The 14184-nt window shown below is 28.2% G+C and overlaps 1 protein-coding gene across 8 annotated transcripts; it reads left to right on the top strand.

Moving 5' to 3' along the window:
- The first annotated feature begins 10 nt into the window (after positions 1-10).
- Gyg (glycogenin 1) lies at positions 11-14038 on the top strand. Of its 8 annotated transcripts, none has more exons than XR_013059185.1 (10): positions 4682-4804; positions 6119-6254; positions 6474-6648; positions 6744-7033; positions 7155-7335; positions 8440-9489; positions 10028-10231; positions 10309-10417; positions 10891-10978; positions 11895-12035. XR_013059185.1 is itself a non-coding variant. In XM_033340362.2 (9 exons), the coding sequence occupies exons 1-9, from the start codon at positions 206-208 to the stop codon at positions 13322-13324; spliced, it is 3582 nt and encodes a 1193-aa protein (XP_033196253.2). In that variant the 5' UTR covers positions 11-205; the 3' UTR covers positions 13325-14038. The 8 variants fall into 8 exon arrangements, 6 of the variants coding, with proteins under 6 accessions (XP_033196253.2, XP_076477541.1, XP_076477542.1 ...); XR_013059186.1 differs by having other exon boundaries at positions 10903-10978; XM_033340362.2 differs by lacking the exons at positions 4682-4804; positions 10891-10978 and adding an exon at positions 11-212 and having other exon boundaries at positions 11895-14038.
- The last annotated feature ends 146 nt before the right edge of the window (positions 14039-14184 follow it).

The following is a 14184-nucleotide window of genomic DNA, read 5'->3' on the forward strand; positions in this document are numbered from 1 at the left end:
TCTTCAGTCGATAATACAGAGTGAGGATAAACGGTTTTAAAGGAGGGGAGAGCGACGTGACATGGAAGGAGAGTCGCAAGTCGTCACTCGTTTTGTAGCATTGATGAAGTGCGTACTGTACGGCTTCTTGTTAGTCCGGCGGGCATCGGCAAGTGTTGAGTGTGTAAAATCGGTCCGTTAAAAAAGAAATACGAATTTTTCAATCATGGGTGGTAAGTCTAAGTTTAACAATATATGTATCTTGATCGTTTCTTTTTTCACATACTTTGCCTTAAGGTTACAGTCATTGAAAGCTCAATTGGGATGTGTGATAACGTAGCCGGTAACCGGTCTTGACCCAATGACCTTCATATGAATTATATCTTCCATAGACAACGAACAATAACCTCCTAAAACATAAATGTGGATGCATAAAAACGTGTACATTTTTATTTCATTATGACTGTCTAATTTACTATTTATGTTAGGAACAATTATTTCATTAATTATAACAACTCAAAACGCATGTGTCTCGTTTTATTTTGCGAAAATCGGTCCAATTCGCGCTCAGTTTCACGATGTTTCCTTTGGACGCATGCGCGATATCTCTTTTTTACTTTTTGATAGATTGGCGCGAATTTAATATTCTATACTCTGTGTTATGTATAGTGTTCTCACATAAATTATTCTTCGCATAATTATATTTTAAAATTAATTGTTTAAAGTTACATTATAACGAACTGAATTATCGCCATTCCTTTTTCTTTTCCAATAAAACGTGTGATTCTATTCTTATGAACATGATCGAGCGGCCATATTTAAAAACCTAACATGACACACCTTTTAAAATTAGAAGTATAAAATAAAAATATCTGATGAATTGCAATGATTTCATTTCTTATAATTACACAATAAATTGCGTTTATATAATTATGTTTAAAACATTGTATTTAAAAAATAAAATTAATTTGTAGATTTATTTAGATATATGTATACTGTATTTATTTGAAGCATAAGTACGTTTACAACACAGGTTCCTTCTTTTTTATTGTTTTGTGCATTAGAAACAAGATACCTTCTACATAAAATAAGATAACAGTCGGTGGTATTCCTGTAGGTTATTTTTAGCCGTCAGGGGAAGAAATTGCGGCTCTTTGCCAAAATCCCCTATCTCTTTATATTTATTTCGAACCCGGTAAAATTCGACTTCATGAAAAATTTGCTTCTGTAATTTTGTCTATTTGTCTTATATATTACTTACTTAACTTATCTATTTGTATTATATATTTGCATTATATATTTGCATTATATATTTGCATCCAATATTTTTTTAGTAGATATGTACATACCGAAAAGACTCACGTTTTATTATCTCCATTTCATATTGTAAATATTTATTTTCAGTTGAAATTACTCCTAATTCGAATTACTTAATTGATGATTTCTGTAATCGAGAATTACTTAATATTATTACGACGATGATATTAATGCGTTTATCGATCGACATGCTACGATGATGTAACAGGGAGCCGCAATGTATTTACGAAGAATTTTCATTCATGAAGAATAAAAAGAAAAGATAATATATTAAACGAAAATTGTGACATTAAGCAAGTAGTTTCACTCGATACTTCTTTTCTTACTTAATATTTATCTTCTCAATAAAAATCGATTATGTCACAAAGTAACTTTTAGTCATTTAAAAAATCAGAATCGAATTACCATATTGTATGATTTGTGTATTGTAATATTGCAGTTAAAATTCTTGTACTCCAAATAAAAATGTGCACCGCTACAACTAATACAGTTACGCTAAAACGAAAGTTCATTGCACGACAATTGACGCGAAATAGCCGTGCACTATTTTTATATAGATTCAGTCTTGACCTTCGTCTAGACGGGACCCGGAATTCTAGATTGCAAGGTTCGTCTAGATGTCTAGACGCACTCTACAATTCCCACTGTACCTCTTTATAGAACGGATTTCTAATTAAATACGATCTTTCTTGTTACTTTTTCCTTCCCCCTAATTCTAAGCTCCACCTATCCGGGATAGTTATGAAACATAAAGGTGACTAGTCCCTAGTGGTCAATCTTCGTCTTTCAATTATGATATCGAAAGGGAGAAATGAAAGAATGGTTTGATAATGACAACATTAAACCTAACTAGGTAACAAGTAATTAGAAAAATGAATAGTTCAAAGCGAGAACTGTCTAAAATGAGCTTAGCTTGTTTTATAAACTTTCTGCTCAGATCTCTATACCATGAACTACTCGGCATAGAATTTCACGATGTTACATCCGCATAACTGCCCGTAGCAAATAAGTTGATAAAATTAGATCCAGACAATGGACGCTCCGTCAGTACTCTACGGTTGCTAAAATTCCATCAGTAACTCAATTTTTACACTTCTATTTATAAATTCTTGAAGTTTTTCGTTAATATAATGTGTACAGGATAGAGGAAATGAAAAAACACTCATTGTTTTTTAACGAAAAATACTAAAGAGAGCGAGAAAATTTCTTAATACATATATGCTACAAAGTTAGAATTTTTGCAATTCTGAATAAGAAAGAGTTTCAGAAAAGTCATAGTAATTTCAATTTTGAAAGTTTTAGAATTTAGAAATCTTAGAATTGTTTCAATTCTAATAGTAACTAGAACATTTTTCGATATATCTAGTATAAATTCAAAAAACTTTGATATCTTAATTGTAATGGAATCTCATGCTGATATTGTGATTGAAGATACGTGTAATCGAGAAAACTATCTGGATGCACATTATTCCGAAATAAGGAACGATAATAATGGATTATTCGCGTCGTAGGAGAAGGTGTCGATTCGTATACGTCTGTCTGAAGTATAATCATGTAAAGAAATCTGGTCAGGCTTGGGAGACAAGTGCTTGACCTAAGGCAAAGTATATGAATGCATTTTGTACAAACACGAGGCTGGGTTGCTATTATAAGCTAGCCGGCTTGTATAAATATAAACCTGTGTGGCAGAACGATGCCGGCAGTTTGCCTCTCGGGTTTCGTCTGCATATTACAATATATGAGAAGATGAGCACCGCCTTTCTCATAGCCAAGATAAATGTTTTGTGTCTTTTAACACGCCCTGTGATAATGTCGGCACATCAGGAAACAAATAGAGAGACACTACTGCCAAAATCGTGACACACCAGGTTAATATGATTCTTCCGGCCATCGACTATTGGCCAACTTGGATCCACACGTAATTAAGTGACGAAATAAATACGACGAACTGCCGTAATTCTCACAAAATATTCTTAGAAAAGACGAATCGAGTTTTCGCGTTTATCTAAAGAAATTTATTTATTTCTTTTTGGATAGATGTGATGAAATATCGAGCGTTACATTCATATTAACAAACTTGATATTCTCATGTTGTTGTGTAAGAACAATAAGCGAATATTAGAGACGAGAAACCTATTTAATGCAAAAGTATTTTTTACTGTATTTTAAGTGTTCATTCTAGGATATCGAACAATTCAAATTATTTCTATTGGTGATTATGACAATGATTGAAATTGCATTCAATTTTTATAATTTATCTAGATTATTGATTTAGTATTTCATGATCACCAGCATAAATAGTGCTAGGTAATGTAAAAGTGTATAGAAAGATTCGATGCGATTCAATGCATTATCTTTCGCAATACACCGGCAGCAGAAATCCCAGCTTTTCTCTTATATGTATTCTCTTTCTCAATTCTCCTTATTATTTTTTTTACGTCTATGATTCACGCAATTTCTTTGCATTCGTTGCATTTAATTTCACTAAAGCCTTTAGTGTCATCTGCTTTCATATAAATTCTTTGAACCTGACGACAGATAAAGAATGTTAACAATGATATTCTGTAAGAGAAACCACAAATCAGATCATGAAATCATACTGATATTATCGGAATAATTCTGAAATGATATCAAACACTCAACATACATAGTTGATAATCAAATGTTAATTTCGTAAGTGATGTAAGTTAACATTGATCACCGCTAGAAGCACAAAAACACTAATTACTATAACTTTGATGTGGAAATAAACTTTACTTACCCTTGCTTCATTTTTTATGAAACATTAGAAATGGACAAATATTTGTAATTCTACATTATCGGTAATTTCATTGAATTTCACGTTAGATGTTGAATATATAAAATCCATATAGTGATAACGAAAATCGTTTTCTTCATATATCCATGTAATTGCGTAATTAGATTGTAATTTAAATAGTGAAATTATCAGCACCTAAATCATGGTATAATTAGATATGCAAATAGTATTCGCCGGTAAATTGTATGATAATAATTACTATATATTAATATATAATATTAATATGTAATATATATAATATTAATTGTTGTATATTAATATATAATATATATAATATTAATTATTATATATTATATATTAATGGACACTATCTAATTATCAATAACTAGACAATTATTGAACACCTTTAATTTGTTACACTAAATAGTGGTATTTTGCTGAAGTATCATTTCCGTGATTATAATGATAACCTCGTGAAATGCACCTAGCGCAGGAAACCTAATATCTCATTCAATGTCAATACATATAACGCAGCCTTTCCAGAAACGCGAACGGTATATTTTCAAGGCTTATGAGAGAGAGACTATATACATGAAATAATTCTAGAATTATTACGTATATGATGTAGTTCCACTTTGTGTTTCGTAAAACATGCTGCGTAATAAAGTTCGAAAAATTGATCGAGTTTAGTCAGATATCGTGTGCTGATTCTTGCGCTATGGGATGGATACTTCCGGAGAATGATTATAAGTGCTTATTTATAACTCCATTAAGGCATTTATTCCAGTAATTTATGTTAACAATTCACAGGGTTCTTTTACATACCATTTAATGTTAATTTAATCTAAATGATGATTTTTTGTAGCGAAAACTAAATTCATTACTATTTTAGTCTTGATATTTTGTTTTACCGATGTAACGGTGTTCTATAATGTTACAATTAAAAAGAAATGGGTCTATTAACTAATATTCACTCATTTATTGTATGGGATTAGGATTTATGTATTAGATGATGTTATGTAAATTAGAAATACTTATTTTCAATATTATTTGAGAACTACTTGAAGAGTAGATAATCAGTTATCGTAAGGGAGCATAGTAAGATGTTTTATCTTTTACATGTATATGATATATTCTAATGTAGTTTCTTGATCATATCCTATCGAACAAACCTATCGCTAGAGTACAAGTAGTATTCAGATAAATAGCTAAAAATAATATTTTTATTTTGGAACTAAATTTCTCGAGATTCAACAACTAGCCGGAGAGAACGACGTGATGACATTTACGAAATAGAAATAGAAAGGGTTATAAATAAAGCAGCATCGTTGGATTTCTTATTGGTGAAAAACAAGTTGAACGCATTTAAGTTCGCTTGCTTGGATCAAATGAATTTCTAGCATGTGCGTCTTCTTCTATTTTTATCACTTTAGAAAATATTTATGGATGCATTGAACGCGCACTTTTGTAACTTTTCGAATTAATTCGAAAATATATTTTTTGAAGAATATAATACACTTATAAAAATATAAATGTATAACATACATATATAAATGTAAAAAATTGGGAGATTATTTTCGGAACATTTCGAAATTACAATTTAGAATTTGTAATAGTTGTATATTATTTGTATTACTATTACAGTTAGTTTTTGCGTTAGACAATTGTTAGAATTTTGTAATCAGATTTATGTAATCATTAGGAAGATAACAAACACAACAGAATAACACCAACAAATTTCAGAATGTTATCTTTGATGAGGTATATACACTAGATGAATATATTTTTACTTGTAATGTTTATTAATGATGTAATGTCGAAGACAATTAAAAATTCAATGCTTCAACCACTTATAAACTGATGACATTTGTGACATCTATGACCACTTATTTTCACACATAAAACATGTCTTATCAATTTATGTGCATAATACTGCACACACGAACATTGCAATTTGTTTACACAATTGCAAGGAAATATTAACTACTATTTTTTTTTCTTTAATTATAATCGTTCTATTATTTTTCTACAATCATTCTGATAATAATCTATTTTAATTTCAAGGATACGCCTGGGTTACATTAGCTACCAACGACGCTTATTCTTTGGGAGCCTTAGTTTTGGCACACTCTTTGCATCAAGTTGGTACCAAGCACGAATTGGCCGTTTTGATTACTCCTGGAGTAACACAAACCATGAGGTAAACTCATTTCTGAATGGCTTATATTAGTATACTTGAATGTTTGCGTATTCTTCAATTTTCGAAAATCGTTCAAAGAATGAAAAGATAGCGTTAATATATCTTTGTTTGTATTTAAATTGCACATTAAATGCAGTTGATAATTGTTGCTTAAGATAAACGACTATTAACATTTTTGTATCAACATACAGCTAAAATATTCTTTTTAATTGTATTTAGGGAAAAATTATCAGCAATCTTTTCTTTTGTAATGGAAGTAAATGTACTTGATTCAAAGGATGAAGCTAATTTAGCACTTTTAGCTAGACCAGAATTGGGTGTTACATTTACCAAATTGCATTGCTGGAGATTGACTCAATATGAAAAATGTGTGTTCCTTGATGCAGACACACTTGTAAGTTTGCAAAATGATTCATATTAATGAAGACATGATTATTTGGATTTTAAAAGAATTTCGTGCTTTTATTTTCTATATCGCGCATATGTTAGGTCATCAGAAATTGTGATGAATTATTTGAAAGAGAAGAACTGTCTGCTGCTCCTGACGTTGGTTGGCCTGATTGTTTCAATTCTGGTGTATTTGTATACAGACCATCCCAACAAACTTTTGCTTCTATTACTGCATTTGCTGCTGCTAAAGGTTCATTTGATGGCGGAGATCAAGGATTATTAAATATGTACTTTAGTGATTGGGCTAAAAAAGATATTTCTAAACATTTACCGTTTATCTATAATATGTGTTCTACTGCTACATACTCTTATCTTCCTGCATTCAAGCAGTAAGAAAATCTGTTTACTCTATTATAATTCTCTTACTTCTTTACATACACATGTATAACTTTTCATGTGAGTAATACATAAGTAGAAGATAAAGTAATTATAAATTTTGTTATTTGATAGGTTTGGACATGATGTTAGAATAATACATTTTATTGGTATTACAAAACCATGGTTACAGTATTTTGACACCTTGACTGGTATTGTTCAACCACCTATGGATTCTTCACACTTGCAACCATTATTGCAATTATGGTGGAACATATTTTGTGAAAAAGTTCATCCTCAATTATCACCTATTATGGTAAGTTTGACTGACCATTTTTTAAATTAATCTACTGCACTGATGACTTCAATATAATTTAGAATATAATTTGTAATTAACCTTTTTTATTCTTTTCTGAATCTCACTATAGCCTTAAATATTAAGAAAACAGGTAAGGTTTAGATAATGTGCTTTTATTTTTGTTAAAATACCATATAAAATATGTAAGAATTTTTTAAATATATCTAGAAATAGAATATATAACATTTCAAAAGCACAATCATAAACATGCTTGATAAAACATAGCTAAAACTGTATATATATTGCACATAACAAATAATGTATATAAAAGTTACTGTATTATAATCAGAATATTTCAAAAGATCTTTGAAAGGTTTAATCTCCTAATCTTTATTAATTCTTTTGTCAAAAAATTTGTATTAATAAAATTGAATGTGCATGTTATTATTTTAAATAATAATATTAGCAGTGCTAATAAAAGCTACTCGATTATAAGTTATTTACAAAATTTTTATTACAAATATATTATTATATATATGTACATACATGTGTTGCAGTGGAATTCTCTGACATGATTTGTTTTTTGTTGCATTTAAAATATATTTGACTTTTTATTTATTTTTCATTTTCAATATTAATATTAATAGCTGAATTGATATAAAATATGTATAAGTTGCAAAAAGGACTGGTAAAATTTTTCGTCGCATTTTTATAAATGTTTAAAATATTACAGCTATTAATGTTTAATCTTCATTTTTATATATATTTTTTTAGTAGATCAGTGTCCATTTTTTCTCTTCTATTATTATGTTTGTAACATACATTTAATATATTTTTATCATCATATAATATTATTTAATGTCTATTATAGTTGTAATTAGTACTGTATTAAATTTATACTAAAATATAAATTATTTTTAATCTATAAGTATATATTTTTTATAAACCTAATATATCTAAATACAATAGTTCAATGTTTAAGCTTATAAAATATTCTATATGATTAATTAGTTTTTAGTATTTATTATAATATTAAGTACAAGAAAAATGGACACTGTCAAATTAGTTTTCTACTAACCAATTGAATGTGCATTTTTCTGTTTTGGCATGATGCTTGCATAGGCTACCAGCACATTGGCACCAATTTGGCACAAATTTATTCCTATGCCTTCTGAATCCTTTTTTCCAAGAAGTCCCACTTACATGGACATGCAAAACAAAATACAGAATGACATATATTTAGAACCACCAGACTTCTCAGAATTCCAAGATCCATGGGAAAATTATTATGTACCAAATGATTCAGTTATCTATAAAGCAGAAAATAATAAAAGACAACAGTATTATTTCAAAATCAATAGTTCTTCACCTATATCTATATTAAATGAAAGTTCAAAATCTATATGTCAGAGCCAGTCATCACCAGAATGTAACAGGGAATTCTATCATAATCAACAATGTAGTGAAAATATGTCTTCTTCACATATGCAAAATCACCATAATCAAGTACAGTCTAATCAATTCATGAATGAAATTGAGCAACAACATTTGTTTCCTAATTCCAATGATACATCCACTTTAAATGTAGAATCTAATCATCAACAAACTCAAGACAATATAGAAAAATATATTTCTGTGCATAATATGCAATATCATCATTCTAGCAAATCCCATTATCAATCTACTAACAACCAATATATTTCCCAAAGTACTTGCAATGATAGTAATAGATTAGTATCAGAAGAAATAATGCAACATCGGCATATTGAGTATAAACATTCCTCTAATAATAGTAACAAATCATTTTCAGAAGAAATAAAACAACATCAACATAATGAAACTTATGTTGATCATCATTGTAGTTATTGTCAAATGTTTGATAATTTAAATAATAAACAACTTGTTCAACATTATGGACAAGAAAACCAAACTTGTAAATCTTTAGATGTCAATATCAATCATGACCAAGCTATGCCAAATAACATAGCTTATCAGAATAATCTCTCAAATAAGCAAAATACTGAACGAAATGAAAATATAAACGTTACAGACAAACGGACAAGCACACTAATATCTACTAGTCCTCATCCTGATTCCAAACCTTGTACAGATTTCCACAATGTAGCAACGCAATCTGATTTACACATAATGGATGATCCAAATAGTTCAAATGTAAGTAACTGTTCCCATATATTTTTCTTTATATTAAAGTTAAAAGTACTCTCTTATTATATTTTAAAATATTTGCATTATAATTTTGAATATATTGCTTGTATATTTAGTATTTTTTGGGACATTACTTGCAGCTTTAATAAAGTTGTTTAGTATAAAGTTTTTGTTATTTAATATTTCTAACAATGCTGATAAATATTTTCTGCTCTTTACATTTCTAGTTACTTCTACATTATCCCATAATTATTAATCAAAGTGATATTTGTTAAAAATTATTCAAAAGGTATAGTTTCCTAGAAATATAATATGTTACTATTATCATTGTGTTATCAATTTGCACTAGATTTGTATGTTATATTGTTTTATGTTTGTGGTATATGTATTTATATCATATTACTATCACATGTAAGCAAGGTAACTTTACAAAATAATTTATATGAATGTATATTCATATAATTCTAATCTATATTCCTATATTACTTCATTTTACTATCATGTTACTAGTTATTAAATAAGAAGATCTCTTCTGATTTCATAGGCTGGCCTAGCTGGTGCCTTGGCTCAAATGACATTAGGTGAACCCAGAAGCGCTGAACAAATTGCATTAGAAGAACATATGCGAAAACAAAGTTGGGAACAAGGTCAGATAGATTATATGGGTCGCGATAGTTTTGACAATATATGGAAAAAAATTTGTGAAACACTTGCTCTTGCGCCTCCACGGTTACCGTCCCCTCCTAAAGTAATTAATTAAGTAATACATAATGAATTGATAAAATTATGATTTGCACATGAGCATATCTATATCATGATTTGCAGGAAATGCAAAAACCTGAAAAAGCTACAACTGACAAGACTGATGAATCTGTTAAAACCACTGAAGCTATTCAATCTACTGAATCTGTAGATGAAGTGGATAAAGAAACTGGTATGTATTACAAAATGTGTATAAAATTATTTTTTATAAATATTTTGTGATTATAAAAATTATTCAACTGCAGGTGATATAAAAATGAAACAAAAGTCTTAAGTTAGAAATAATATTTTTATTATACGATAATTACGATTACATATTGAAGCTGAAAGAATTTGAAATTTGATTTTACAATTAAGAATCTTTAATAATAATGGAAACTGTGTACGAAATAGAAAATTAAAGTGCTCATAATGCAAAGCTATTAACTGTTTTTATAAAAATGCTTTGCGATTTTATTTGCCTCCCACCCTTTTTTAATACAGCATGTGGCATTCAAACTCATATTTGGAAGTAAAGACTTGAATTTTATAGGAATTTAATTTAAACAAAATATCAAATTGTATTTAATAATATACTAGAGAATTTTTATATAATTTAAACAAGTGAAAAAATATATGTTTTTTATACAGTTTATCAAGTTTAAGTGTTTGAAACAGGAACAGAGGACAGCAACTAACAGATCCTGGCGCCATAGCATTGCTACGTCTTGTAATGTCGTTTTGCTTTAATGGGGTAAATATTTTGAGAACTCGCATCATCGATTCGCGATTTTTAAGTAAATTAAAAAAGTTTGTGGTACACAACTAAACCGATACACAGTATATGTTAAAACTTGCCTTATTAAAAATCATTTTACAATAATACTGTAATATTACATATATAATAATACATGCTGTAATAAATTGTATCATATCATTAAGATATTAATATTACATATCACTTTGATTTCTATAATTTATAAATCAAAGAAATATAAAATACATTAATATTAATTCTCTTTTATCAATATATCTGCATTGATAGATTATTTTAAATTCTTTAGAGTAGTTTATAAAAAACGCTATTGTATTTATGTAACTTATTTATATGTACTTAAAACCAAAAGCACCTCGAGCATTTCATGCTTAATACAAATTTAATACTGCACTAAAACATAAAATAGTTATTACCATATGCATGATATCTTTACATCATCTTTTTTAACATTACATTTCTGATGCTTGTGTAATGTAAAAATACTAATTCTATATTCCATGTGCTTTAAATTAATCTTAAATATTCACATTCCATATATATATTATACTAAATAATATTTCATAAGAGCACTTTTGCAATAACAGTTTCAATCGCAATCATTATATTCTTTATATTAGGATTAGAATTTTATCTAAGTATATTTTACATATGTATTTACATAAAGTATTATTTGTATATATTTTTAATATGCATTGCTTATTATTTTTATGTTCATATAGAAATTATCCAAACTTATTTTTTAAAATAGTAAAATTTAGATATAAGAATTATTAAATAAGAAATGTATTCAATTACATTTCTATAATCTATTTTATATATATATAATAGAAAGATAATAGAAAAAAATATTTATTTATATGAGTATGTAATATGATTATTTTTTCTTATTTAGCTCAGGCAACTACCTGTAATACGGAAGAACAATCTGTAGTTAATGATGTTCCTATAACAAATGTACCTAAATTATCGGGAGATGAAGAGAGTGAAGATATTTCCCAAAAATTTTCAACAAAATCAGGAAGTGCAATACCTGATATATTTATGGATTCTTCTACAAATTTATCAATGCAAACATCTCATAAAAAAGTTGCAGAACTCAATACAACTTCAAGTACAAGTTCATTATTAAAAGAAATTCCACAACAGACAACTGTATCTATAGAACCATCTAACTTAGTTCAATCTTCTTCCATTGAAGAACAAAAAGTAATTACCTCACAAAAAGAAATTAAAAGCGAGTTAGAAAATGTAAAAATTCTTGAAATTACAGTAGATACCCAAGAAATAAAACAACCAGACCTTAGAGATGAAAAACATGCAAAAGAATTCCTAACTGCTTCTGAAATTCTAACAGTTAGCCCTGTTCCTATCCAAGTTGCAGAATCTGTATTACAAGTGGAACCAAAAGAATCTATGTCAGATTCTCAGATAATGCCGCAAGAAATTCTTTCCTCTACAATTACACCTGTTCATTTAACGGAAACAGAAGATAAGGTACATATAAATGGTTCGACATCTTCAATTAATTTTACACAAAATAAAGAAAAATTAAATTTGGATAATTCCACAACTGCAATGAGTATCGATACTGCCAATAAATTAAGCCAATTAGAAGAAACTCCACAGAGCTTATTGTCAATAGAGCAAGTTGAAACTCAACTTACTGAAACACCTATATTATCTTCAGAAAATTTAAATATACCAGAGAAATCAGTGCAGGAACAAACAATAGAATTAGAACAACAAAGTAAAGAAGGTGAACCTGACAGAGGTGAATTTAAGGGGAATATAAAACAAATAACAGAAACAACTGAAACTCCATCAGAGCATGAAGTAACTGAATCAGCACCATCAGACAAAACTCCAGTTAGGCCATTAAGAACAAAAGAATTAAATGCACCTTCAACAAGTATTCAAAAAACTGCACAGCCAGATCCAACAGATCAAGAGAAAATAGTGAAAAAGATCGGAAGAAAATCTACAGAAAAGTCAGTGTCAGAAGTGGAACCTATGGAAGCAACTGATGGTGATGGTGAAAAAAAAGTAGCCAAAAAAGTAGTAAAAAAGATTACAAAGAAAACAAAAACAAAATCAGAAGAAGGACCAGATGATAGTGTAGTAGACAGTAGTTCTTCAAGTAAACAAAAAAAGCCTGTAAAAGTTGTTAAAAAAGGTATAAAATCGTCACAAACACCTGTTACTGATATCACTGTTCCTGAGACAGTATCATCTAGTACTTCTGATGCACCAGTTCCACCTAAAAGAAAAACAAAACCCACAGCTTCAAAACCAGCTATTAAAAAATCCGATGTAGAGCAGTAATTATATCAAAAAGCAGACAATAATTATTTACATATTCTATATAAAAGTTTAAAAACTGTAAACTATGAAAAGAATGAAAAATGATACTCGCTAGTCCTTTCTAATTTTTTATATTTTTAATATATCTCAAACTGTATCACTCATAGCTTTGCTACTTTTTTAAATATTTTGGAATTTTGTTAGATAACATTATATTCCAACATGTTTTCTGCTTCATAATTTATATAATCTGATTACATGTCTCTTTTTTAATGATGTGTCAGTAGTAAATAAAACTTTTCTAAATTATACTCCTATCTATTTGTTTATATATGTTGGAATGAAATTAATATCATTTAAAGTATAATCTTCTGTAATTATTAATAACATCTATTATTTTAATATGTATCTTAACTAATTTTGTACTCAATTATTAGCTTCAATTTATTTAGTAACATATATATGAGTAGCTGTGATTGATTATCTTTAAAATACATATTATTTTAACAAAGATGTAAAAGGATATCTTTACATTTTATAGAACTATTGGTCAAGAAATGTTGCAAAAGATAATTACATGTTTATACATTTTATATATATTAATTTGTATCTTCGTATACTTATATACAGAAACATATATAATATGCAATCGTACTATCATTATATACATTTTTAATTTAAAAAAATGTCAGACATTGTGTTTGAATACATTCATTAAGATCAAAAGATACATAAGTCTTATTTATTACCCATTTACAGATAATCCATTTCAATTTGTAAACAAAATTTAGTAATTTTACAATTACATTTGCGTACCTACATATATGTTTCCTTATATTAATTAAATTATCCTTTACTGTATTTATTTAATATTTATGATA

The sequence above is a fragment of the Bombus vancouverensis genome, chromosome 9 (assembly GCF_051014615.1).
Source record: "Bombus vancouverensis nearcticus chromosome 9, iyBomVanc1_principal, whole genome shotgun sequence".
In the NCBI taxonomy this organism is placed as follows: domain Eukaryota; kingdom Metazoa; phylum Arthropoda; class Insecta; order Hymenoptera; family Apidae; genus Bombus; species Bombus vancouverensis.